This window comes from Trachurus japonicus, chromosome 8 (assembly GCF_045865225.1).
Source record: "Trachurus japonicus isolate A0001 chromosome 8, Traja_1.0".
NCBI lineage: Eukaryota > Metazoa > Chordata > Actinopteri > Carangiformes > Carangidae > Trachurus > Trachurus japonicus.
Window position 1 is genome coordinate 25,028,311 of NC_140914.1, and position 26,325 is coordinate 25,054,635.

Sequence of the window (26,325 nt, forward strand, 5' to 3'; positions counted from 1 at the left end):
TGGGACAAGCCTTGTTAAGCACTCAGGACCTCTGACGCAAAATCGCTAAGAAAACAGCATCTTTTGTTGTTCCACTCCTCGTTCACTGTTTGACTGCAAACATAATTAAATGAAAGCATATCCCCTGAGAACAGAAATGGTGCTAATGAATCTATTGTTGCGATGGAGTTTATTGTGGGAAAATTATACGCGAACGAATAATGTGACAGTGATACAGTAGAAGGGCAAAGATCAACCCAGAAAATCATAAACCTTATCTGTTTTCAGTAATATGTATATAATGCATAATATGTTGGTTACTTAGGCTATTCATTTTTTCAGTAATTTTTGTTATACGATGTCTGTGATCAGATTTATTTAATTGTTCTCCAGTTTTATTCTAATAATCTTTTTAAACTCAGACTTAAATTGATCACTTAAAGTTCCATTTGACTCCTGTACAGGGAGCTTGGATGGATCAGACCAATAAAACATCACATTATTTGAATAGATCATTAAGTAACACAAGTTAAAAAAAAAAAAAAATCAAAACAAAGAGTGGTATGTAAACTATAGGAGATGAGGCATGAGGTGAGTTCACCACAGTACTTAAACTTAACTTAAACCACAAAGAGCAGGAAATGTTAAAGAACAACCATTCAACGCTTCTCCAGATGTTTATAGTCTTGTATAGAATGAAAGGTTCACCACTGGAACACTTTGTGAATTTTCTGCTGTCAAGATCTAGTTGGATACCAGCACCAACCTCAGAATACCACACTCCAGTGCACCTGCTGCCCTGACCTGCTGGCACACAGCGACAGTGACAACAGTGTCCGTGAACGTCACCAGTGATGCACTGTTTGGATGTGAGGTGCTGATAGGCTTCGCTTTTTAGGAAGATGATTTGAATCTGAGCAAGACAAACCTCACCTGTCAGGCCAGCCAGCATCACAGCTGCACAGAGATAAGAGCCTCTCCTGATGTGAGGACTCCACCCTGTGGTCAAAAGTGGATCAGCACATAGAGTGGAAAGTACTGTATGTGCGTCCCCATGTGTGTTATAAGAGATGCAGGGCACAGATACAGGTTGTATGGAGACTTTAGTGATGTAGAATATGTATAGTAGTCATGAAAACAGCATTATGCTTTTGAGTGTATAACAGTCAGTGGACATTAAAGGGATAGTAGCATTTTTTTTTTTTAAAGTGGGGTTGTATTGTATGATCTACAAATATCCCCTAAGTACTTTAATTGCAGTAGAAGACTCTCTGCACTCCTCCCGTTAGCAACGCCAGCCCATAGCCCTGCCCAGAGATTTACAACATACAGTGTTGTGAACAGGCCCAAAGAAACGGCCTATTTTCGCGGCCTAAAAGAGGTTTTACCTGAAAAAAACTCACGTATCCCTCCGCCCAGGGTTAGCGCCCGCTGATCAGCAGTTGGTTAGGTCGAAATAAAAACTGTGTTTTTCCTGCACTTTGAGGGGCTGGAAAAAATTATATTATATCGAACAATGGAACTGTGTATTTTTTTTCAGGTAAAACCTCTTTTAGGCCACGGCTATGGGCTGCCGTTGCTAACGGGAGGAGTGCAGAGAGTCTTCTACTGCAATTAAAGTACTTAGGGGCTATTTGTAGATCATACAACCCAACTTTAAAAAAAATGCTACTATGCCTTTAAGTCTGTGGGGATGTCCTACAGTTGTTTTGTTTTTTTAATCTTCAAAGCTAAAAAAAAACCAAACAGAATCTTTAAAAAATGTACCGGTAATTAAAAAAATCAGCACCGATTTGAAATTCAGTATTTATTATACATGTAAACCTGTATGGTGAATCTGTTAGTGCTTTGTCACTTAACTATTTTCTGCACCAGCCTCCCATCTATTAAATTTACAGGGAACACAAATTAACATATGTCTGAAAATAACACATTATCATAACTACTTTTTGTTCACAGAGTACGGTTGGACTTACTAATCAACATCTTTAGAGGAAGACACACATCTGATCCATCCTGCCAAGGAGTGTGACCTTATCAACTTTAAGGACTACAAATCCCAACTTCTTCTAACATCTCTAAAGCAGCACTCCCTCAGTCTTCCTAAAAAAACAAAATAAAAACACAACATACAAGTGATATTTCTGCAGCTGTTTTAAGCCTATGTTTCCTGTCTGCAGTTGTGGATTTTATTTGCACTCAGATCTACACTTCAGAGTAAGGAGCACACAATTACCAACCATATCATATACAGTTTCTTTTTTTGCATAATTAAAAAAAAACATTAATTTTAAGAAAAATAGGAAACCATCTACCAAAACCTCTGAACTGAACAGTAAAAGTCGTTGAAAAATGTGATCAAGAGAATCAGGAGGGAAATATTGGAAAGTCAGCCATGTCCTCACCATGTGCTCAAAGAAAAAGATGTTTTCTGGAGATGAGCTTTTCTACAACATGAATCTGCAGTGTATCAGTCAGATGAGATAGTGGATCTGCATTGAAGACACTTAAACGTGTAGTTTCTCACAGTGTCTTTGCAACATGACAATTATAGGGTTTATAAACTCTTTCATGTTGCAGGTTTGGACAAGGCCGCAGCTTCACAGAGGGTCTGAATGACAAGAAATTAAATTCCAACAACCAAATACCTGTCGAGCAGAAATTAGCACTGAGGAGCCTGAGGATAATAATGAGGCAGAAGGAAATAGAGGTGTTCAGATATTAGGAGGACTTCGATAATTTTGTATGTTTTGGGCAAGATAATTGTGCACAGAGCAACATCAAGACAGAAGAAAATGATCAACAGGCTAAAAGAGAAACAGTCTCACAAATAAAAAATAAACTGTTTTATTTCAAAAACAACCAATTCCACAAATATGACAAAAGTACAACTCTATACATCAATAACAATATAAATTCTGCTTTAGTTCCTTTTATCTGTCCCTCCATAGGGCTGCTGATAAAAGCTGAACCACAGCATTGGATAATTTATGTAAGAGTCTATGAAAGTAGAAAAGGCCTCAACTACAATATGCCTGACTCATAGTGTAATGGCTTTGGTAACAATATGGTTATTATTTGTTTATTAAAATATGACACATTAAAGAAAGATTAATAAGTAACACTTTAAAATAAACTTTAATAGATGATGCTTACCTTACTTTTACGTGTACCTTCATGTAACACTCAAATATTTAAAATAAAGATGTTCAACGTAGGCTGCTTGTTGGATTAAAAATAATTTACAACATACTAAAAATTTTTTTCCAAAAAACAAAACAAAACAAAAAAAACTTAAGTGTTAAAATCCATAAAGATCTGAATACCTACGTATGAAAGATCTAGGGAACGTGAACCCCCCTTTCAGACCATGATGGGACGACGGCCGTTGGACAGAAATTATGACATTTGGCAGGAAAAGTCTAATAACATCTAATGGATGACACGATTGATTGTCACCTGCAGGCTCCTGGTGGCTTCAGGGTCTGGTCCTGACCAGTTCCCTCCGAGTCTAACCACAGTCAGTCTGAGCCCACAGTCCGGCCTCACTGAGGCTCCTGTCAGAGGACGTGCTCTACTCGGCCGGCTGGCCCTTGTTCTTCTTGTTGAGGATTTTGCGCAGGCGCTCGGGCATCAGGTAGGGCCTCTCTGCACTGCCATCGTTCCTCTCCAGATCCTCCACTGGAAATCAGATTAGATTAACATGGCGTTAAACTGAGCTCATAGAAGCTGATATTTGTATTTCAAACTGTGTTTTTACTCATTATGTACAGAGACTTTCTGCAGCCCAGACTGAGCTCAGAGCTTTTAAATCTCCAGCTTCACAATCAATATTCAATAAGCCAGTAAATCTGGAGGACAAACTTTATTTGGCTTGTTTCCAGTTCAGTAGAAAAGAAAGGCTTTAGTAAATGGTTCAATTGCCAATAACATGCAGCTATTTAAGACTTTAAACCCTGTTTTACACAGTGAAAACTTCAAATATTGTTTGTTTAAGCAGCTGCACTACCAAGAACACAATCATTTGTAAAGAGGTACTGAATGCAACCCTGCACTGCTTTACAGTAAAAACATCAACATAAGAAACTACAAAACAACTAGCTTTAAGAAAAAACCACCAGTATTCATTCATACAAATACAAATCTGTTATGGCTTCGTGTGAACAGAAATTAAAGTGCATCAATAGTACGGCGTCGTAGAGGGGCGGTACTGATGATCATGTGGTTCTGATTGCATAAACTGTAAACAATTAGGACCCTAAGGTGCAAACAGACCAACATTAACACTGGAAATGAGGCACACGAACGGCTTCAAGTTTCGACTGGCCAGTGGCAGTGGGAGGAACGACTAGAACGCAAAAGACAAGTTTAGAAATGTCAGTTCAGCTCAGATGTTTAAATGATGTCAAAATATTCAACAAGAGGAAGTTTCTAAGCCAATTAAATCTCTTCCTCTCCAACATGAGACCAACATTTCATTGTATTAATCATGCAGCAAATCATATACGTGTAATATATTCCTGTGCACATTTTTAAAGTGCTCATTCCAAGACAAACGTTTTATATTCTGGATTTGCTCAGGCCTCCTCACTGTTGCTGCAGGCTTCGCATTCTAGCACGACATGTCAGCAGCTAACAACGGTAAATGATGGGAGAAGATGTATCTCTAAGAATTTGTAGTTAGTCTATGGATCCTTCTCTTCAGACAGAGGTAGAGCAACCTGCCATTTCTAGCCAGCAGCTGACAGTTTTATCAGCTCGCTAAACCATGAAACTAATGTTAGCGCCTTGAGTTGGTTAAGAATTAGTCTCCTGCTGAGGTTTAATGTTTATACTTGTCAAGTTTTCAAAATATAACCCCTATTAAAGAGTGTTTACTCTGCATTTCATGGATCAGACTTATTTCATTCTAACATATCGCTGTTTGCTAACATATTTGACAGCCATAATACAAGCTAGTATTTAACCATATGTTCTAATGTAAGGAGGAAAACTTAGATCACTGATCAATGTGTTAGACAACAACTCATCCTCTGAAAATGAATTTGATGAGTGCTCCTAGAGAATGACCTTCACTAGATTTAGTTAAGCGCAGGACAGAGCTGCTAATGTCTGATAACATCCAGGCTGAGCTTCTGTACAAGGAGGAAACGAATGAATTCCATGATTGGGTTTTCTCTTTAGTAACCTTTAAAAGGATAGTTCAACATTTTGGCAGATTCGCCTATCGCCATAATCCCTATAGTCATAGGAGTATGTTCATTACCTTTAATTATCAGTGCATGTTGTTTTGAGATCAGCGGGGCAGAGACGTGAGCTGCTCAGCAAACACAATGGAGGTGAATGGTACAGGTCCCCTGCCCCTCATCAAACTCATCAAATACACAACCCAACAACTGCAAAACGCTCTCGTGGAGAAGTTGTGACCTGCACATTCACCACGCTATGAAATAATCATGTATAATTATGTATCATTACGACACATGGACAACTACTTGCGCTTTTGAAATCACTCCGCTGAGCAGCCACGTCTGGAATGTAGTTCCAGCTACGGATTTGCCTCGAAAACAACTCTGTCTCGTATTGTTACATTATTATTTCATAGCGTGGTGAATGTGCAGGTCACAACTTGTACACAAGAGTGTTTAGGAGTTGTTGTATTGTGTATTTGATGAGTTTTAAGGGACAGGGGACTTGTATCATTCACCTCCATTGTGTTTGCTGAGAAGCTCATGTCTCGATAATTAAAGGTAATGAACCTACTCTTTTGATTATAGGGATTATGGCAGTAGGCTAATTTACCAAAATGTTGAACGATCCCTTTAAGTCCACAATATGGAGTTTATAATAGAGGTAATGCTCGGTTACTGAATGGGTAAGGTCGTTAGTTGCACATGCTAATGACGGCATCCTGTTAGATCAGATAAACACACAGTTTAGTCCATTCCTTAAACATTAGCTCTCATGTTTTGAATGCAGAAAGCTCACACTAATGACGGACCACTACAGCCACACACCACTTCAACATGTGCAGAAACCCACAGCACGACAGCCCTGCAGTGACAACTTATGGATGCTAAGCTGTGATTGGACAATCGCTGTGTGGAGGAGGGATTTTGTGAATTTAAAAACAAATCCTTAAAACATCGCATTTCCCACGTTTCCTCGTGTTGAAGGACAGTTACACACCACTCGGCTGTGAATAAAGGAGACAGTCTTTCATTCAGTCTGCACCTCAGGGTTGGAACCACCAAATGTAGCGAACCCCTGCCACTTTAAGGCATTGTGTTTTACAGTTGCACCGCAATCTGCCTCAGAGACCAGTGCGTTATGTGCAAAAGAGACGTTCCCAATGGGCAACAACAAAGTACCAGCTCCTTACTATTATATTCTAAGACAGTCTTGAACTATAGCAGTTTAGTGCCCGTAATTCAGTGAAAAATCTCCAGTGTCTTTCCTCCAACACTCCTCCTCTCTAAGGTGCATCTTCCTCTTTAGTCTGCTGCTGTTTGGGCTGGAGGTCTTCATCGTCTTGTTGCTCAGCGGACGACGCGGTCGGATCCTCAGCCTTGTTCTTCCACAGAATCTCATGAAGCGTTGACGACATGTAATAAGGCCTTGCGGCTGAACCGTCATTGCGCTCCAGGTCTTCACCTTTGTGTGTGTGGTGTATATATTTGTGTTTGTGTGAATTTGTATTTTTAAAGGATGGAGCAGAAAATTAGTATAGAAAGTTCCAGTTGGAAGAGGAAGGGGATGTGGTGAATTGTGGGAAGTGAGAAAGGGAAGATAGGGACAAAAAAAGAGAAAGAAAGTCAAACAGCAAGCAAAGGCACCCACAAGCATTTCAGAATTTTAAAAAGTTACAGTTTGAACACCAAGCAGCAATTTTCAGGTTAACACACTGTAAGCCACAGACTGTTATTCAGAAATGATGGTGAAATTTAAGCAAACCGCCATCATGCAGTTTAGAATTAGTGACAGCCCAACACCAGAAGCAAAGTAAGAATTTATGAAGTGAGAAAAGTTTTGGATTCATTTGATCGTAAATCTTCACATTCTACATCGAGACGTGAATCATTCATCTTTGGCCTTTCCTCAGTGCAAAATGTTAACATCTGACACTCATGTAGAGAAAGCATTATATAACTGGGGAGGTGCTACTTACAGAAACAGAGGAACAGAGTGTCCACACACATGGCGTACACACTGAAGAATCCGTGGGCAATGAGGTAGGAACCAACCACCACAGTCTGGTGAGGAAAACCAGACGCATTTCAAACAAGACAATAAAACCAAAACAAGAAGGAACAACAGATGATTTCTGTTCTGTTTTTGAGCGACTGTCAGGGAACAGAGGCGCTGTCAGACTCACCAGGATGGGTACCCAGTAGTAGTGGAGATTAGGAGCTGTGTCCTCAAAGGCCTTCACTCTCCCGGAGAAGAAGAAGAAGGCAAAGACCCCTGTGGAAGAAGAAAATCAATTTCACAGTTATCCACCAACATCATGGACCAGTGGACAAAAAGCAGATCAATAAAAGGAAAACTAAATGAAACTGCTCACATAACAGAGACAGGAAAATGTTTACGTGTTGAGTTTTAGTAGTAATGTGGTGATGGCTGAGAATAATTAATAGTGTGTTTGATGACATCCCACCACCGTTAATGTGTGTGATAATTATATATAATTATATTACATAAATAACACCACATGTTGCCAACTGTGATGGAGTTGAAATAGACAGTTGAGTGATCAGAGCTTTTGCACATTAGCACATTTTTTGTGGCATGCGGCAATTCCACTAATTAAAGATAAATGGGTTTTTATTATACTGAAATATCAGCCTCAAATTATGACGATTTGCTTCACTGAAACCACACACACACATTGTTTCAGTTTGAAGATGCTAAACATGAACGATAAAACAAAATGAACAGACTCACCCACAAGCCCAACGATGAGCAGTTTGCCCAAAAACAAAAGGAAATCTGTCACTTTATCCAAGACAGCCACCCTGTGGAGTTAAAACCAGCATTTATTTTTTGTGTACATAAAATTTTACATTTTTAATTTTCCCAGAGGCTTAGTGAATCACTTTGTGTAAATTACATGATATGCACACTCACCTGATCATGTTCCTCATCAGGAGGAAGAAGGCATCTTTGGCTGAGGTGCAAAAGTTTTTGCCATAAATCGCCACCTAGAGGCCAAAAACACCCGTCACATCCAGATACTCTACAAACTGCGTCAAATTTAACGACACAAAGCACGAGTTTAGTGAAATAAATGACTAAACCACCCACCATGATGTAGGCGTTTCTGTTTAGGAACTTGATGAATTTCTCCAGACACCAGAAGCAGCATTTCAGACAGCACAACAGGAACTTGGCAAACTTATTCTGGGCTCCTGTGAAAGACAGATCAGAGAACATTTAACGAGCAGTGGAGAAAACCCTTGTTTTTAATTCTAAAAAAATAAATAAACTGAGGCAACTGATCTATCAAACTTCTTTTTACACTTAAACATATACTGCGACATCAAACTAATGTTGTTTTCCACCATAAACATCGTTATCACTACTATTTGAAATGTCTAGATAAGAGTGGACCACACCTATGTGCACGGCAAACCCGTTTTAATCAAAGGTTGGTTCAACAGACATAACAAACCTTTCAGCTTGTGGTCCAGATACTCCAGCAGAACCCTGATGATCTGAACTATGGACAGAATGAGGGAGCCAAAAGCCAGACTTCCTGTGTGATACCTACAACAGGACGCAAAAGGAGTGGAGACAGTTTTAAGGTGTTCATAGATCAGGAGTGAAAACAACAAACATGAAATACACCAGACACAAAACAAACCTGAGAGATCTCCCAAGGGAAGAGAACACCGGGAAGGCGGGAATGTCATCGGGCTTGACAAAGGCCCAGTAATACGAGGCGAAGGCCCCGGCCAGAGTCATCTGCCCCAGACCGATGACGAAGTTGGCACACCAGAAGAAGAGGAAGACGTTGTAGAACTGCAGGGCGATCAGGTATTTGTGGTAAACCGTCTCTCCTCCGTAGAAGGCGAAAAGGCACTCGGAGTCAGGGCACTGCGTTTTCATTGGACTGGTGGTGTAGTTCTGAGCACAGATGTGGGAGGTGTGCAGAGAAACACAGAAGAGTTAAAATGATGTTGTAAACATTAAGAAAATGGGTCAGAAAGAAGATCTACTTACAGCCGGGTCACAGACTTTCCTCGAGTGTTCACACACCGACTCATTGAAGACTTTGTAGATGGGCTCATTCGAGGTAGACAAGAAACTGATCAGCTCGGTCAAGGACTAAGATCTTTAGAACTTCAGTCAACATCAAACAGACTGTAATAAACTATCATCACCTTCAAGTTGGTTGAAGGTGACTCAGGAGGAAGCACAAGGTGTCTACTATTCAGAAGGTCGGTGGTTTGATCTCCAGCTCCTCCATCAACATGCTGTAGCATCCAATTGACCTTTGATCTTGTTCATGTCTAAACCAACATGAATGATGAGCTGCTCTACCAGCTGAGCTCACCTGGTTATACACACACATCCTTTTAAAGCTCATTTCAGCTCACTCATTCAGCTCACTGAATGACTGAACTTCACTGTATTTGGACATTGGCTGACTGAACAAGCACAGTCCATGGGTGGCCCTGGGCCCTGTCCACATCCACAATGCATCAAGTCCACAAAAGGATTTTCCAACTGGGTTGAAATTGCTTAGAAGATTATAGTACGCTCAGTACCACAGGGCTCTGAACATGTACTGCATAAACTGCCAAAATTTGTACCATTCAGAGCAGCTGTTTGTACATCTGAGTCCAAAAGATGAACAATTGGATCCAGCCAAATTCCCCAAAGTTTATTCTGCCAAACTCTGCCGCATGACCTTGACTTGAAAATTAACTGAATGAAAGTTCAATCTGATACTTATTCTTAATGAGTCCTTTGAAATAACCAATGGGAAACTAACCCTGAGAGGCAAATGACGTTTATGTCTGATTTAAACGGCTTTCTCTCCTGTCTTTATGACTGAAGAACAGGTGGAAAAAAAGTTTTTGCAGGTGATTTATTTTGTCAGGCAGAACTTTTTTTTTTTTTTTTTTACCTGTTCTTCTTCAAACACAGGGGAGAAAACAATTTAGATGAGACAGAAAATTGATCACACTTTCTTTTTCCTCCCTTTACTCTCACAGCTTCTGTAGAAAAACAACACTGACTTATTTTCTCTGGATGCAATCCTTCCATTTTATCAGCCGGTGGTTAGATTGCTTGCTGTTCGGTTTCTGACAACAGCCCCCCCTTATGCAACAACTGAGTGTCTGTAACTTGCAAGGATACACAGCAGTAACTGCCCAGTAGGCTATAACTATAGCCAGGAGGAGGAAAGTGAACAGTGGGAACAGGAGGGAACACATCACGTGTCCAATGGCTCTGTAAAAAACAACAGCAACAACAGCATTATGGAGGTTACACACATCCAAGATGAGAGAAGAAAAACAATCTTCACTTTTGAGTTATGTTTTGATAACTTGATCGTTGCCTGCACCATTACTCTGTCACTTTAATCCATTACTGTGAGCAACACTAAGACACTTTGAGAGTCAGAACAATTCAGCATCTCAACTTTCATTGATCTGTTTTTCTTCCCATCCTCTCCTCTCAAAGTGTCTGCCGCTCTAATGTCAAGTCTGACCTGCTGGCTTCTTTGATGAGAGCAACAGCGATGAGAATCCTTTTCCTGAGGAAGATGAGCAGCAGGATGATGATGACCTCCAGAATGGCCAGGATGATCACTGAAGGAGAAAGGTGGCAGAGGGAGAGATCATATAGGTGTCCTCCTTTTTTTTTTTCTTACAGCAACATGATGCAGTCTGTAAATGTGTAGATGCTGTGCTGTGTACTGACTGAAGGCCAGCCAGGTCTGTCTGATCTGCAGGTAGACTGAGAAGTCTGTCTGGAAGCCCAGGTCCTGTAGAGTCACGTTGGCTCCTGGTTCACTCTTCAGGGCAGCGTACTCCATGTAGCAGTGGAAGATGCCTAACAAATTGCAAAGAGAGGACATCGATTCAGTTATCTCTTACTGTTGCCATATTAAAAAATACAGAGTGCTGCAAAGCAGGAAGTTGTGGATATAAAAAGAAAATTGAATTTCCACAACATGTAAATAAGGAGGCAAGCATCAGGGCTGGAGCCACTGTTCAAGGAGGCAGGAAGAGAAAAGCCTGAATTTTCCATTTCACTGGCTGCTTCATCAAGTCTCACTTCCTTACTGATAGCATCAGATGGTGGATTATTGTAAATGGAAGGTCTCTTTAGAACAGCGTGCATTGTTAAAGCAAATGTCAGGTTGTGTTGTTGTCAAAACAGTTCCCTGCACAAAACATTTTTGCACAAGTGTGTGAAGCCGAGAACAGTATGAAGCCAAGACACAGATCAATAAATAATACTGTGGTCTGATGTAACAGTCTTGTTTATCGTGGCAAGAAGAGGAGCCAGATTTTCAAACTGGACTAAAAGTAGCCAAAATGTTTTTAATCCATCGCTTTAATCTGTTGCTTAACACCAGAAAATCTCCAGCTCCCAGTAAAACAAATTCTGTTAGGAAATATGTGTTTGTATTTCCTGAGCAGTGTGTTTTGCATAATTCATTCATTCCACCACTTTCTCATCCGTTATAGAAAAGGTTGTGTCACTCCTGAATCAGGTTCTAAAGCTGCTGCTGCTGCTGTTGTATTTTAAGTCTAACAAACAGATGCAAACAGGCCAAATTATTAATATCTCTAGCTGCACTACATCTCAATGGAGGCTGCATCTTTTAATTGGCTGTTACCATGGTGAATCATTGTATCTATGCTGCATTGACTCCTTTCCTTCACCAAAAAAGTGTCAAAATGAAGTGCAGTCAAAAATGTCAGATCTTTTAATGTGCTGTTGATAGACACTATTATCTATCACTCTAAAACATGACTGAGACAATCCACTGTTTCTTTGTAGTTTATTTAGCGGTGGCATTATAAAGTCATAGTTAACGTTTAGTCTGAGTTTTAGTCTGGTTGTGAAAGTAGCCTATCAACATGTTGATATTAAAGGGATAATTCAACATTTTGGCAAATTGGCCCATTGCCATAATCCCTATAGTCATAGCAGTAGGTTCGTTACCTTTATTTGTCGGTGCAAGCTATTTTTAGAACGGTGGAGCAGAGCCGCGAGCTGCTCAGAGCTACGCTACGGAGGCTAATGGGATTTCTTGGTTACCCTCATCAAACTCATCAAATACACAATCCAACAACTCCGAAACGCTCTGGTGGACAAGTTGTGACCTGCACATTCACCACGCTATGAGATAATAACGGAACGTTACGAGACAGAGTTGTTTTCGAGGTAAATGCAGAGACTGCTTGCCCAAAAAGTGCCTCCGACGGGAACGCTCATCAGCGGTTTTGCATGAATTTAGCTCGCGGCTCTGCTCTGCCGTTCTAAAAATAGCTTGCACCGACAATTAAAGGTAACGAACCTACTCCTAAAACTATAGGGATTATGGCAATGGGCCAAATTGCCAAAATATTGAACTATCCCTTTAATCTCTTACATCAACAGTGAAGGTGGAATGATGACATGAAGTGAAGAATTCACAACAGTGTCTCTACTGTTCATGACCGGCATCTTAGGCTCGAATTCATGGTGCCATCCTATTAAAAGAGCAGTATACAGTGGATAATACTGAATTAGTATGTAGTAATATTAACATGTAGAGTTGATGAGTCAACTCAAGAGTTCAAGGTTTGTTAAATAAATTGAGTATTCAAGCATTTTGGTGTGAGAATGACAAAGACAACGTCCTTACCATAACCTATGACCACTATCACCAAGACGACCATGACCCAGATCATGATCCCTGCCAGGAAGCGCAGGAGGACGATGAAGAGCAGGCTGGTAAGCATGGCAATAACCAACCCTCTGCAATCAGAGAGAGCAGAGTGAGAGTGAGCTGTGAAAGCAGCTCATGTTCCTCCTGCACACACAGACTGGATCAAAGTGAACAACAAGCCGATTAACAAACGTCAGTTTGTGTCTTACATGAGAATCCAGTACCAGGACTGCGTGTAATCCTCAAAGATTTTCATGACCACCTGACGAGCCTCGATAACCACAGTGGCATTCCTGTGGAGAGATTTCTGTCAGTTCACCTGTCTTAATGCTGTGGAGCTCCTCTTAGGGAATGTTTGCAAAAATCTAATGTGGCAGGTTGGGACAGGCTGACGCTCATTTCAAGCTGCGACACTAAGTATTCTTGTCCCACTGTTTTCAGCGATGTACTCACTTGACTCCATCCATGAGATCCTTGGCCTCTCTAATTTTTCCAGTTCCATCATCAAATGTGGAGGTGTTTCCCACAGTTATCACTCCTCCTTTCAGACCCAAAGCTGGGAAACACCTGCGTGTGACTGGAGAAGAAAATTCAAACAATTTAAAAAGAGACTACTCATTATTTTATATGTCAGAACCATAAACATCTGCACCGGGACTCAGAATCAATACAAAATGTGGTATGTAGTGTAAGAACAGTGGGGTTTGGATCATCCACTCACAGGGCTTGCTGGGTGTCAACATGGCAGGACAGAGACCTTGACTTAGGATTTCAGGTATACCCTGAAACACAGAACATCCACAACAGATGAGGTGAGGCTTTTGACAACCAAAGGTTTACATTGGAAAAAAACATCTGGCTCTAAACTCACCATTGTTCTCGTCACACCCTCCTTGCAGAAGTTCTTGTAGTAGTCAAAGTCCTTTGTGTTGGTGTAGGCTTTGACTAACGTCATAAACTTTTCAGGGCACTTCTCCACACACATCTAAACACAGAAGGATACGGTCACATCAAGTGCAGGAAAAGAACACAGTGGGGCCTAATTTTAGATGCAAAATGCAGCTCAGCAAAGACTAGAACGAATGCCAACACCAACTATTTGGCCAGAGTGACAGAGGAGGAAAACAAAAGCAATAGCTGTGTCCCAATTTCATGCTGCAGAATGAGCACGTAGTGCATTCAAACTGAAAACATAGCTTCAACACTTGATTACTCATTCTGTGAGCCAATCAAAGCTGTCAAAAATGACCACCAGTTGAGTGGTGGTTCAATCATGATGATTAATGACTGTTTGTGTTCCACTAATACATAGGCACACATACTGTATCACTTCCTGATAGTATAAACCCAGTTAAATAAGTTACATAAATGCATAAACAGCTTGTGCATAGCGTTGAGATGAGACAGACAGTTTTTCCATCAGCAGGAAAGACTGCATGGTGACAGATGGGTGGAGTTCACACCTGAGTGGTTGGACACTGGAACTCCAGCAGCACCATGGGGCTGGCACACTTCATGATGTTGAAGTAGAACAGCAGTGGCTTCTTCCTGTTGAAACACACAAAGGAGTCAGAGGAAAAGGGCATTAACTGTGTGTTTCAATGACTATCAGTCACATTATGAGGACATGTATGTCTTCAGTGTCCATAGCTTTCCAGTTTTTGACTATCTTGCTTTCATCAGGGTGGTGTTTGTGGTCATTTCTTGTTTCTGTATACACAGTCCATTGATCAGTATCGGTACAAAATAACTAAGCCACGCCCTCAATTGTACTTTATTTTTCCTTACCCTCCCCCCCAAAAAAGGAAAAAAGAAAATATTTAAGTGTACAGAGAAACACAAAGATCATAATCTATCCATTCACAAACCCAGGAGGAAATATTACAGGGTTATCTATCAAGCTGCAGTACATTTAATGGCAATGAATAATCCTGTCTGTTCTATATGAAAGCAGAGAAGGTACAGAGAGCGCTTTTGAGTAATCTGGATTTCTAAAACGAGATAGGACTGAGATTTGAAGTCATTTTTGCAGGGCTTTGTTGGATTATATGATCTTTGAACAGCAGCTCTTTAACAGCTGACAGTTGAGATCAACCCCAGAATTGGGAAGTTTGGGTTATCTGTAAATATAAGGATGTGGAGGACAATAGAGTCCATACTGCATATCCATGCAGGCTCATGAGGGGGCTGGAGTCAATCCCAGCTGACATAGGGCGAGGGGGAGGGCGGGGTACATGGCTGACCTATAGAGCCGAACAATGCACACACATTCAAACCAGACAATTTAGAACCCGCAATTAACTTAGTGTGCTTTCACACAGGCAGCATTTAGGTTGACCCAGTTGAACTTTGGGCCCGCACAGAAACCACCCCAATAGAAGTTCAACTGGGTCTACTCAGCTGGGTCTACAGTCTGACTATGGCGCGGTCGGTTTGTTATGTGAAAGCGGCCGCACCCTGGTGTGCACCAACTGCATGGTATGTGCCACAAGTTTGAGCTAAAAGGCTCCCGTAGTTTGCCCCCACATTCTCAAAATCTATTATTTGCAGAGAGTGGTATAGCAAACGATATAAAAGGAAATGTCCAGGGCTACAAATAACCTATGTATGTGTGCATGTCCTTGGACTCTGGGAAGCAGGAGAACCCACACAGGGAGAGAGAACAACTCCACCCAGAAAGGCCCCAGCCCTGGAGATCAAACCCAGACCCTTCTCTTTGAGGTGACTGTGCTAACCACTGATATTCAAACTGTATTTACTGGTGAATATTCAGAAAAACTTTGAACTTTTTGCATCAACTAAGAGAAAAAGCTAATTTTTAAACAGTAAAGGACAGTAAGGAATAGAAAAGGTGACAATTTGCATCTGCCAACACTAAAGGTTGAGTCTGGAGTTTTTTTTTTTGGTCTTTTGCTTTGTTTTGCTGTGCACGGGAACATTTCTGGGTGTAGAGTGAGAGAGTCTGTGTTTTCTCTCCAGCCAATGACAGAGCTCAGGTGAAGCTACATGCAGCAGAGTGTAGGAGGGCTTAGGGCTGCTAGCCACACTAGCTGTCCTGGATGTTAGCGATTGCTAGCATGTCTCTCTATCTCTCTCTCAGCAGCAGCAGTCAGGGCCGCAAAGAGAAAGAAATACAGTCCAAGTGAAGCGCTGGAGCCACGGACGGATACCCGGACGTCACCGACAACTAAAGCCTCGAGTGGTAACAAGTATGAGGGCCGTTGTGGTGAGCTAGCTCGATGCTAACTTCAGCTAGCGGTAGCGGTTAGCAACCGCCGCTAAAACCCTCTTCCCAGCTCACCACAACGGCCATTCTGCTTGTTACATAACACTGGAGGCTCCCGGTGTTGGTGACAGCTGGGTATCGGCTCACGGCTCCAGCGCTTCACTCGGACTGTACCTGTTCCTTTACCTTGCGGTCCTGACAACTGCTGCTGTCTGGGGCAGGGGGCTACACAGTTGAGCCCGAGAGGAGGGGCCGAGTTTCAATGTTTTTAAACATGGCGAATAAGTGAAGAGAAAATATCCAGCAGATCGACAGGAATAACTTACTCAAGTGGGGTTCCCGCCTGTCCACAGAACTGACCTCGACTGTCTGTGGGGTAGATCACCTTCCTGGGGTCACCTTGAGACCAGGCTGTGAGAATAAAAACAAGGTGAACAAGTTTTGTTTTAGAGGGTGGTGGTGTTAGTTTGAGTTAGGTAAACTAAATGGCGGTGGCGTTTCCTTACCAAGTATTCCCACAGCAATATAACCCAGTATGGCCAGACCGAAGAGGATGCAGCACACAATGTCTGTGCAGCCCCTGGGATGGAGAGGGCAGAAATCGTTGAAAAGTTGAAAAAAAAAAACTTGTCATTTATAGACTGTGAAAGCCAGGGTTAAAAAGCACATCTCTCTCTCTCTCACCTGTTCTGGATGGGGCCTTTGAAGCTCGGGTCATACTTCCTTGGCTCGCCTACATAAAAGAAATAAGGTGCATTTATCACTCTTTTCACGCTTTTAGTATTATAGCTCCTGTAAACATGGCTCGGTGAAAGGTCCTATGAACTATACACAGAAAATAATGTGTTAAAAGCATTGATGCACCTTTTTTTTTTTTAAAGGGAGAGTGGATTTGAGGTTAAGAAACGATATACCTCCCCCCAACCACCCCCACCCCTTTCCTCCCATTCTTCTGTCAGATGACTTTTCACTTCACACAGACACGCCTGGCAAACCGACAAATTCCTCCCTGGTGACTAAGAGAAAAACCTCTTTAAAGATGAATCCAACTTCACCTTCACAACCACCAGGGGGTTGGAAATCATTTATTGGAGTAGATCTAGTTCACCAAGTCAATAATGTAATAATACCAGGTTGATGCTGATTTATGACAGAAACCAGGAGACGTTGAAATGTGCATGTGTTTTGAGAGGTCAAACTTGACTTTTAGGCTAAAACCAATGGATATGATGAGCTCCTGTCATCTCCGTTTGTCTGTAAAAGGGTTAAAAATATCTATTAACATTTCTTCCAATAAATAAATAAAATAAAACAATCTCTAACATATCCATTAGCTGCACTGCTATGGTGGTACTATTAGGACTGATAGGACCTAATGCAAATGTCAGTGTAGGCTCAGGTGTGCAGTCAAGTGTGCTGCTGGTTATCTGAGGTCAGTGTGTCAGAACGCAGGGTGTGTGTTATCTAAGCAAATTCATCTTGCAGCTCTAAACACAATGTGACCCATTATAGTTCAAGAGCAAACCAAGAAAAAAAAACTGATCAGAAAGTCAAAGATTAACAGGCTGAAGCACTTCAACACAAAAATAATGGTTTTGAATGTAAACCACATTTTGAGACTAGTGCTCTCAAACCACCAACACCAGGATCGACACGACTACCACAGTACATGTACAGTACATGTGCATGTGTACCATTTAGCACTGGATCCTGACACCTATGAGTCTAGACATGTGCATGATATTCTCCGTGGCGTCTTTGCATATTAATTATGTATGTGGTTTGGGGGGCGGGGGGGGATAATGCAGCAGCAGGCATTTACCAGACCAGCGAGTCTGGGAGAGGTCACAGCATCCTGTTAGAAAAAGAGGATGGGTGTTGTATTTCAAATATATAGTGTGGGATGTTGGAAATATCAGGCTGTTTTGCTTCCCGCTGAGCAATTCAACAAAGTACGGTTCACTTCAGTGCAGCTGTAGCAAACAGTGACAGGCTTAATGGAGGATTCACTCAGTTTTAAAAGGAATATCTTGCTTTCTACGTGATAATCTACAAGCACACATTTGTACAAGGAAAAACACACTGATAAAAAAAAAAGAAAAGCTCCCTACTCACACGCACCTGTACAATCAAAGCAAACGCTACCAGCAACAGCAGGTTCCATATAAACACACCCTTTCCCTCCAAACAGAGCTGCTGACACGCTGATACTGCTGCTCCAGTTTCACTCCCAACTAGTCACACACTTCATGACACAGATACATTTTTAAGAAGTAATAAAACAAATAGATAAAAACCCGACTCAGACTAAGAAATGTCCCTTAGGACAATTTGAAATTTCAGCATTCAGCAAACTTTGTTGTGGATAAACACAGAACAGATCGATTTTATGTGAAACTGAAGCAAAAGAAGCAGTTACCATGCTTTCCATAATATTGTCCATCTCCATCCTCAGCCATCTTGAGAATCCTTTCTGGGTCAAATGTTGAAGTGTACAGAAAACCTTTTACCCCTCTGACAGCGTCCTTATCTGTGAACTTCTTCCTCTCTTTCTCTCTCTGCTGGTTTGAAAGAGCGAGAGCCGAATAGGTATTGTGGAGGAGAAACCAGTCCAACCTGTCCCTGAATAGCTGTGAGCGCTCGGCAGCCTGCAACGCTCCACCTCACTTCAGACCCCCCTCTCTGTCTTTATCCTGCAACAACTGCCTCTTCTCCAATCTGTGCTCCACCTGTGCATCTCCCTCTATCCCCTCCCACTCCCAAAAGACCTCTTTCTCTGTGTCTGCTCTCCACTTTTTCTGTCTTCAACCAGCCAACTCTCCAACACAGGCACGCCAACTCCTCTGTGAGGAGTTTACAGTGGCGAGGGCATTGGAAACAGAGGGCGGGGCCTGCTGTGGTTGTGGATGAGGAGGAAAAGGCTCTGTAGATTGTAATCGAAAACATGTGTTTGGAGAAAACAAGGAGGAGGAACGCTGCCTCCGGTGGCGTTCAGTGTCACTGCTGTGGAGGAGGGAAAATCAATTTCAGGTGTGTGAGACATTAATTGCTACAAATACCATCACCTGCGTGTGAAAGCCCCGTGTTATTGAGCTAAAAACGTTTCATCATGTTGAAGGAAAAGAGCGGCGCAGCTCAAATCTCAGTGTTTTCTCCCGTCTTGTGGGAACATCCCAGTTTTGCACTGAAAAGGGAAACGATGAAAAGAGAAATCTTTCCAGCTCCCGTTTTCTGCTCTGTCCTCAACAGCCCGAGGCGATCTATCTGAGTGTGTTCACAATTTCCACAAAGAGCCCACTTTAAGGACTAAACGCCAAAAATGTGTTTTACAGCTGCTGACAGAAACAGAAAATTCATGTGGAGTGACTGAACGTTTCCATTCATTTTGTTCCTTATTAGTCTCATGCTCATAGGGATTCCCATTAAGAGCTGTGTTGTGGCTGCCTGGGAAGTTTCATAACAGAGTGACACACTCAAACAGAGACTCGAGGTTTAGGGGGAATTTGATTTTGATTAATGACAACCACATGACACACAGACCAATGACAACAATGACGCTTCTTAAATTCCATCTATTGTCCTATCACTGATCTATTGTCCTGGTTCAACCGTCAACATTAGACGTAAACATTTAAATGTTCCTGTGCTGGCAGAGCAGCTGGTGACACAAGGCGAGGTAAAACCCACAGCTCTGCCTTTTTAAATAAGTTATTAAATAATTTGTTTTCTCCGTAGTGGCAGTGAGAAACAGTTTTAATCTGTTAAAAGTACCTCAGACCATCTAATCTGATTTCAACAAACCACTGTGCAACCAGCCACTGCACATTTACTGAAATCATTAGCAATACAAATAACATTTACTACATGTGTATGCGCTTTGATTGAATTATGAAATGTCACGCTATTTTTTCAGTGTGGGTCTACGTGGGTACCTGTTACAATACAATAAATCTTTACTTTCGACCGTGGTGGAAAATTGGCAGAAACAGAAACAATCAAATAATACCTTAGAGTATTTCCATCAGTTTATGCTGTAGTGAAACTTCCTGTTTACAGAGAAACAGAGCCTTCTTCAAAAGTGAAAGTGAATCATGTTGAATATCTTGAGTTTCTGTCTCACAGACAATAAGATCTGGACCTTTTGTCTCTTGTGTCCAGACATTCCTGAGTTTCCCTGCTTTATTTTCTCCTGCCACCACCGCCCTTCCCATTATTATTATTATTTTTTAATATAAAATTGACCTAGCTGACCTTTTTTTCACAGAGGACACTTTGGCATGTCACGCTACGGACAGTAACGGTGTAAATGATAAAATGCACCATGGCTGAATTCCAATTAGCTGCTTCTATTTTCAGGGTCCTATTGTTCCCGCTGGCTCACTGTCTGAGCTAACTGAGACTCATGGACAGAGCAGGGACATTGTTAATGTGATTAGTAACATCAGTGCTTCTCCATCTGTGATGACTCAAAATATCTGGACTGTTGTTACATCTAACACAAATGTTTGTTATTGAGCCCAGTAGTTCCCAGGCGTTCTTTCTCAGTGAGGCTGGTGTATTTTTTCCCATGGCCTCTTATCACACTGGCAACAATACTGTAAACTTGTAACAAAAGTAGCCAAGATCATTCATTCATTTGTGACACCTGTGTCCGACAGTTCAAAATATGTGTTGTGAAAAACATTAAAGGGATAGTTCAACATTTTGGCAAATTGACCCATTGCTATAATCCCTATAGTCATAGCAGTAGGTTTGTTACCTTTAATTGTCGGTGCAAGCTATTTTTAGAACGGTGGAGCAGAGCCATGAGCTGTTCAGAGCTACGCTACGAAGGCTCATGGGATTTCTTGGTTTCCATCCCACAATCCAACAACTCCACAACGCTCTGGTGGACAAGTTGTGACCTGCACATTCACCACGCTATGAGATAATAACAGAACGTTCCTGTCGGGGGCAGTTTTTCAGCAAGCAGTCTCTGCATTTGCCTCGAAAACAACTCTGTCTCGTAACGTTGCGTTATTATCCCATAGCGTGGTGAATGTGCAGGTCACAACTTGTCCACCAGAGCGTTTTGGAGTTGTTGGATTGTATATTTGATGAGTTTGATGAGGGAAACCAAGAAATTCCATGAGCCTCCGTAGCTCTGAGCAGCTCTTGCGGCTCTGCTCCGCCATTCAAAAAATAGCTTGCACTGACAATTAAAGGTAACAAACCTACTGCTATGACTTTAGGGATTATGGTGAACTATCCCTTTAAATTTAATTTTCACATCACAACTATGGTCTCCAGGAAAGGGGCGGGGGTGGGGGGGTAGGGGGGGCATCGGCTTAGTTTAACCTCCTCTGCTAAACAGCTGTTACTGTCACGTACTGTAGAAGTCTTTCACTTCTTTTTTCTCTGATGTCTAGATAGCCCTCGTAGGACAGAAAAAAAATAAAAAGCTGTCTATTTGTGGTGTTGTAAAATAGCAAAACCACATTTTGTACTTGTTGATTTGAAAACAAGCTGAAGCAAAGTTGCTAACATAAGAACATTAAGCATGTTCAAAAATGTGAAAAACCTCTACAAAAACAAGACTCTATCTAAAAACAGTGTGATATCATAGCCTCCTTATAATATCACCCCCGCCCCCCTGCTGTTCCTCCCTGTCTGTCAATGCAGTAAGAGGGTGTGGAGTGTTAAAGGCCAAGTCCAGTTCTATTTACGGTGTTACAAAGGGAAACCTGTGAGAAACTAGACCAGTTATCTTTAGCATCCACGACTCAATGCTGAATCAGTTTGATGTTAAACACAACTTGGGACATCTATCCCATATTTCACACAAAAGCAGGAGTATGGAACCGTATGAGTATCTTGATTGCTAATCTGTCATCCTCTTACAAATTTAACCCGTTCACTGTGCGATCTCCTGATAAACTCTAGTGACCTCACAACAATGAAGTTTCAGCTTCTCATACGAGTATCTCCTTATCTTTGGTGTTCCAGTCAGTTTATCTCTGAAGCTGAGACAGGGTAAAAACCAGGATCTATTTTAGAGTAAAATTTGACATAATCAGCAAAGGCTATTCACTCATAATGGTAAACAGGAAGCAAAACACAAACATAGTTTCTAATTTAGTTATTCTGATACTCTGTTTATATGCCCTATACACACACAGACCTGAAATGACCACAATGTCAAATGTTCCAAGAAACATTTCAAGGGACGTTTAGGAAAATGATGGTAAAGTAATGAGCTATTATATGTTCCAGTCAACGTTACGGAGACGTTCCTGGTCAGTCAGGTGTCGGTGAGGTCAGCCAAGATAAACAAACGCAGCTACTGACTGGTGGAGGGCGGTGACTGACACAGATGCTGAATACAGAGGACAGATCTCTGGGATGATCCTGCCTCCACATCTCTGCATTTGTATCTCTTGCTCTGTCCAAACTAATTTTCCCTGACCCCAATAACCAATCAGTCTCACATTGCTCTGAACATGCCTTTGTATTTCAGATTGTGGGCAAGATGGCAGGATCACTGGATAGTTAGCGGCGTCACATGATCCTGTTTGGGTTGTTTGGGAATGATAAGCAAATTTAAGTGGAAATGGACGGCTGTAATGACGGAGATGTTTTTGGCTGATCAGCAGCGGGGAGGGAAAAGACTGCACAGCACAGTAACTGAACTGAACTGACGACGAATGAAAACAGGCCACCAGCAAATCTGTAAACGTAAGTGAAACAAGCTTTAGCAAACATGAAAGAGCAGCAAGAGACGTTCTGGATCAAGTTTCCAAACCATGCTCCTAAATTTGTCTTATAATTACACCTAATCTCCACCAGGGCATGGCTGCACGGCTGCAGCAGATCCTGTCATTGAGGTTTCTCCATATATCACAGCCTGAAATTACTCCAACATGCCAATCCTACACTTTACTTTGAAATGCTCTCTCCCTATGGCATAATACGACTTTTGCCCTCGTCTCCATTTTTATCTGTTCCGTCTCTAAAGTCCCAACATGCACTAAGAAATGCTGTTTGTTACACTAGCTCCTTCCAGAGCCTCTTATCTCATACCGCTGTGATTTCTTAAGTGAATTTGCGGCCATTCACCACCACCATCATCATCCCCCATGGGTTTGAAGCAATTATCCTTCTCCTCTGTTTTCTACCTATTTGCCATCTTACTCCGTGTCAAACTGTCTGAATCCTCTTGGTATTTCGGTGATTACAAAGAAAGCAGACGCAGACTGGTGCTGCTTTTCGTGAGGGCTTGGTAATGGTAGTCAATTAGCCATCATGTGGCAGGCGGAGTGGAAAAGGGTGTGTGCAGAGAAGAGGAGGAAAACACAACGTTAAAGCGCCATCATAAAAATCCAGCAGACAGGGGGGAAGGAAGTACCTAGTATTGTTTTTCATTTCTGCTTTTGTATGGTCTGATATAGTGGCAGCTTCTTGCCATACGTTGGTCCTGGACCCCTAACTTAAATTACAAAAAAAATCTCCAACAGATTATGTTATATTGACTCAAAACAAGGCCTTTCAAGAGCGAACATGCTGTGTCTTAAGTGTGAATCATTTATTGCACTTCCCACGGTCAAGCTTAAGAAGGAGCTGACTAAACTGCACACAACTGGGTGTGTCACTATGTAACACATTAATAAGGGGTAATCAGGACTATATAGGACATGATTACAACCATAGACAAGGAACTACAGGGCAACAAGCACATACAGGTACAGTCCACAGTGCATGCAACCAGCACTTGTCTATAATTTAACACCAACCAAGTGACAAAGAAGACCCTCTTCACTTGTTTGAGGTATTTTTTAATAAGCTAAGCCCTATACATAGCCGGGGGTCAGCTAAGCTCCTGTTGCCTGCCATACCAGTCTGAGGAATGTGGCAGCAACTGGACAAGCAGGAGACAAACAGGGACATTATGCAGCCTGACAATAAACCAGGCAATGTGGATCCATGCAGCCTGAATGGCTAGAGCAGACAAAACAAACTTCACGTTGATTCACCGCAACTGCGGGCGAGGAAGTGAAAACCGCTATTTTTAAGTCCTGCATGGTTAATAATTAAATTCATAAAGCGCAGGTAAGAGTGAAAGTGGTTCAGAAAGTACCAGCTAACGTCGAGACAGTGGAGAGCGAGAAAATAAGTCGGCAAGTCATTAAGGACACATCTATCTACAACTATCTGTGAGTGAGGCACGTTTTCGTTCTGCACCAAAACAAAACTAGCTAACGTTAACTTGAGTGGTAACGTAACGCTGGCTATCCCGGGACAAATAAAGTGAACCAGGCCCGTTTTGGGCTTTAAATAATTACCATATTTCGGTTTCTCCTCCAGCTCCATGATTGCGGGGTGTTTCTTTTGGACCAAAGCTGCTCACAGGCGACGACTACTGCATGTTTTCAGCCCTGGCTAGTGATTGTCGTGCGGAGCTTCTGTCAATCTGAACACTTGGTGGAAAGAAGTCCCCTCCAAAAATCTTGACCGTCCAGCTAAGGTTTAAAGGGAGACTCCTTCGACGGGAGGGCGGACCAATCAGAGGGCAGGACGCCGTGATTGACAGGTCCTTCAGCCAATTAGCGAAAGAAGGCGGGAGTTTATGTTCTTGGAGACGGGATTTTCTTCTAGTACCGTTAACTGATCGGCTCACTCCCCGTCCAACAGCTGGAACGGTCCCGTGATGACAATGGACCAAACACAGACACAGTCCCAGTAATGCATTACATGTAACGAAGTCCAGCTCGTTTGTCTTTGTCCATCATTAGTCAAATACGGTAAACGCGTGTCTTCACCAGCCAGGAGGGCTGCAAAGCGAAGTGATGGCATATCTTTTTATCGCTCTGATGAAATGCAAGACAGCATTAATTATAAACGCAATCTATTCATTCATAATTCAACCTAGAGTCCAAACATTGCCTGATCTGACTCTGCACTCTCTGAGTCACGAGTCACGACAGCTGCTAGGTGACTGCAGAGGAGGTGTAACTTCTCACTTCACTCTTGGGCTACAAATATCAACCACAGTTTTAAAATGTACCATTACAAGTAAAAAAACGAAATAGGCTATTATAAGCAAAATGTAAAAGAAAATAGTGGGAAAACTTTTAATTAACGGGTCATAATTTATGTAGTAGCCTAATTACGTGGTGATAAATGTGTTGCTGGAAGGCTACTATTAATATCGATGGCATAAGTCTCATATTTTAACCCTGATATCAAGACCTTAATTAAGCCAGATCTCTCAATTCATGTTCCAATTTATTATTTTTATGATGATGATGGTATTATTATTATTAGTAGTAGTAGCCTAGTAAAAGTTATTTTAGTCATAATTGTGATAGCACAGTGATAAGGAGACAGTAAATTCAAGGGCTCGGGCTCGAGAGAAATATTTGGAAATAAAGGCTAAAAAAAAAAAAAACTTAGGCCTAAATGAAAATGAGCTTGTGTCGTTTTTGTTTGTCTGTAAAGAAATATTTGGCTTTTGATAAAAATTGATTTCGAACTCAAATGACAACATTTAACTCATATCTACTGCATCTATTTCCTATTTCTATGGTACAATTAGGACTGAGATTCTTTAATGCAAATTATCGTTTCTGAGAAATCAGTGTCTGCTCTATCACCTGAAGTTCTATGGCTCCTGATTGGCTAGTTCAGGTGTGAAGCCATGGGGCCTGCTAATCACATGTAGGTAAGCATTTTCATGTAGGTCTATCAAGCTGGCAAATAGGGGAGGGGTACGTTTTTCATATTAGCATACACATGAATGATAATCATAATTTGATCTTTATTGTTTTTTTTTTTGTTTGTTTTTTTACCTCACAGGAAGTGTATCAGAGAAATTAAGGAAAGTAAAATATTAACTTAGGCCTACACTTTATACAACTCTAAACAAAATTATTTGTAACAAATGTATTTTTCACTCTCACTCTCAAGCCACGTTCAGGACAATGATTCCCTCCGCTCCGAAATAAGGGCAATTAAAGTGCATTAGAGGTAGGATAGAATTAAAATACTCAGGTAAATTACACCTGCCTCAGAATATTTTAGTAGCCTATTACGTTTTTTTAACTGCACATAGAATTCACAGCTCTGCTCTGTATTTGTCCATATTAAATTAGATATTCCCATCCATTTGAAAGAGAACAATAGTGTTTTATCAAACCCACAACAAGTGTGACAAAATCCTTTTAGCCTCCTCCAACAATATTAAAAGGAA

General features: G+C 41.5%; 1 protein-coding gene across 4 annotated transcripts; it reads right to left on the reverse strand.

Moving 5' to 3' along the window:
• Window positions 1–2,810: 2,810 nt before the first annotated feature.
• On the reverse strand, window positions 2,811–24,585 carry LOC146983380 (choline transporter-like protein 2). Of its 4 annotated transcripts, none has more exons than XM_085784921.1 (22): window positions 24,419–24,585; window positions 16,785–16,833; window positions 16,607–16,680; window positions 16,427–16,511; window positions 14,338–14,422; window positions 13,746–13,859; window positions 13,596–13,656; window positions 13,328–13,451; window positions 13,084–13,167; window positions 12,851–12,963; window positions 10,912–11,043; window positions 10,700–10,799; window positions 10,345–10,437; window positions 9,202–9,286; window positions 8,843–9,105; window positions 8,651–8,745; window positions 8,284–8,387; window positions 8,107–8,180; window positions 7,924–7,994; window positions 7,355–7,443; window positions 7,148–7,232; window positions 2,811–3,660 (listed from the first exon to the last, which is right to left on the reverse strand). In XM_085784921.1, exons 1-22 carry the CDS (start codon window positions 24,444–24,446, stop codon window positions 3,554–3,556), a joined length of 2,115 nt encoding a protein of 704 aa, XP_085641047.1. In that variant the 5' UTR covers window positions 24,447–24,585; the 3' UTR covers window positions 2,811–3,553. The 4 variants fall into 4 exon arrangements, with proteins under 4 accessions (XP_085641047.1, XP_085641046.1, XP_085641045.1 ...); XM_085784920.1 differs by lacking the exon at window positions 24,419–24,585 and adding an exon at window positions 18,520–18,657; XM_085784919.1 differs by lacking the exon at window positions 2,811–3,660 and adding an exon at window positions 6,410–6,633.
• Window positions 24,586–26,325: the final 1,740 nt, after the last annotated feature.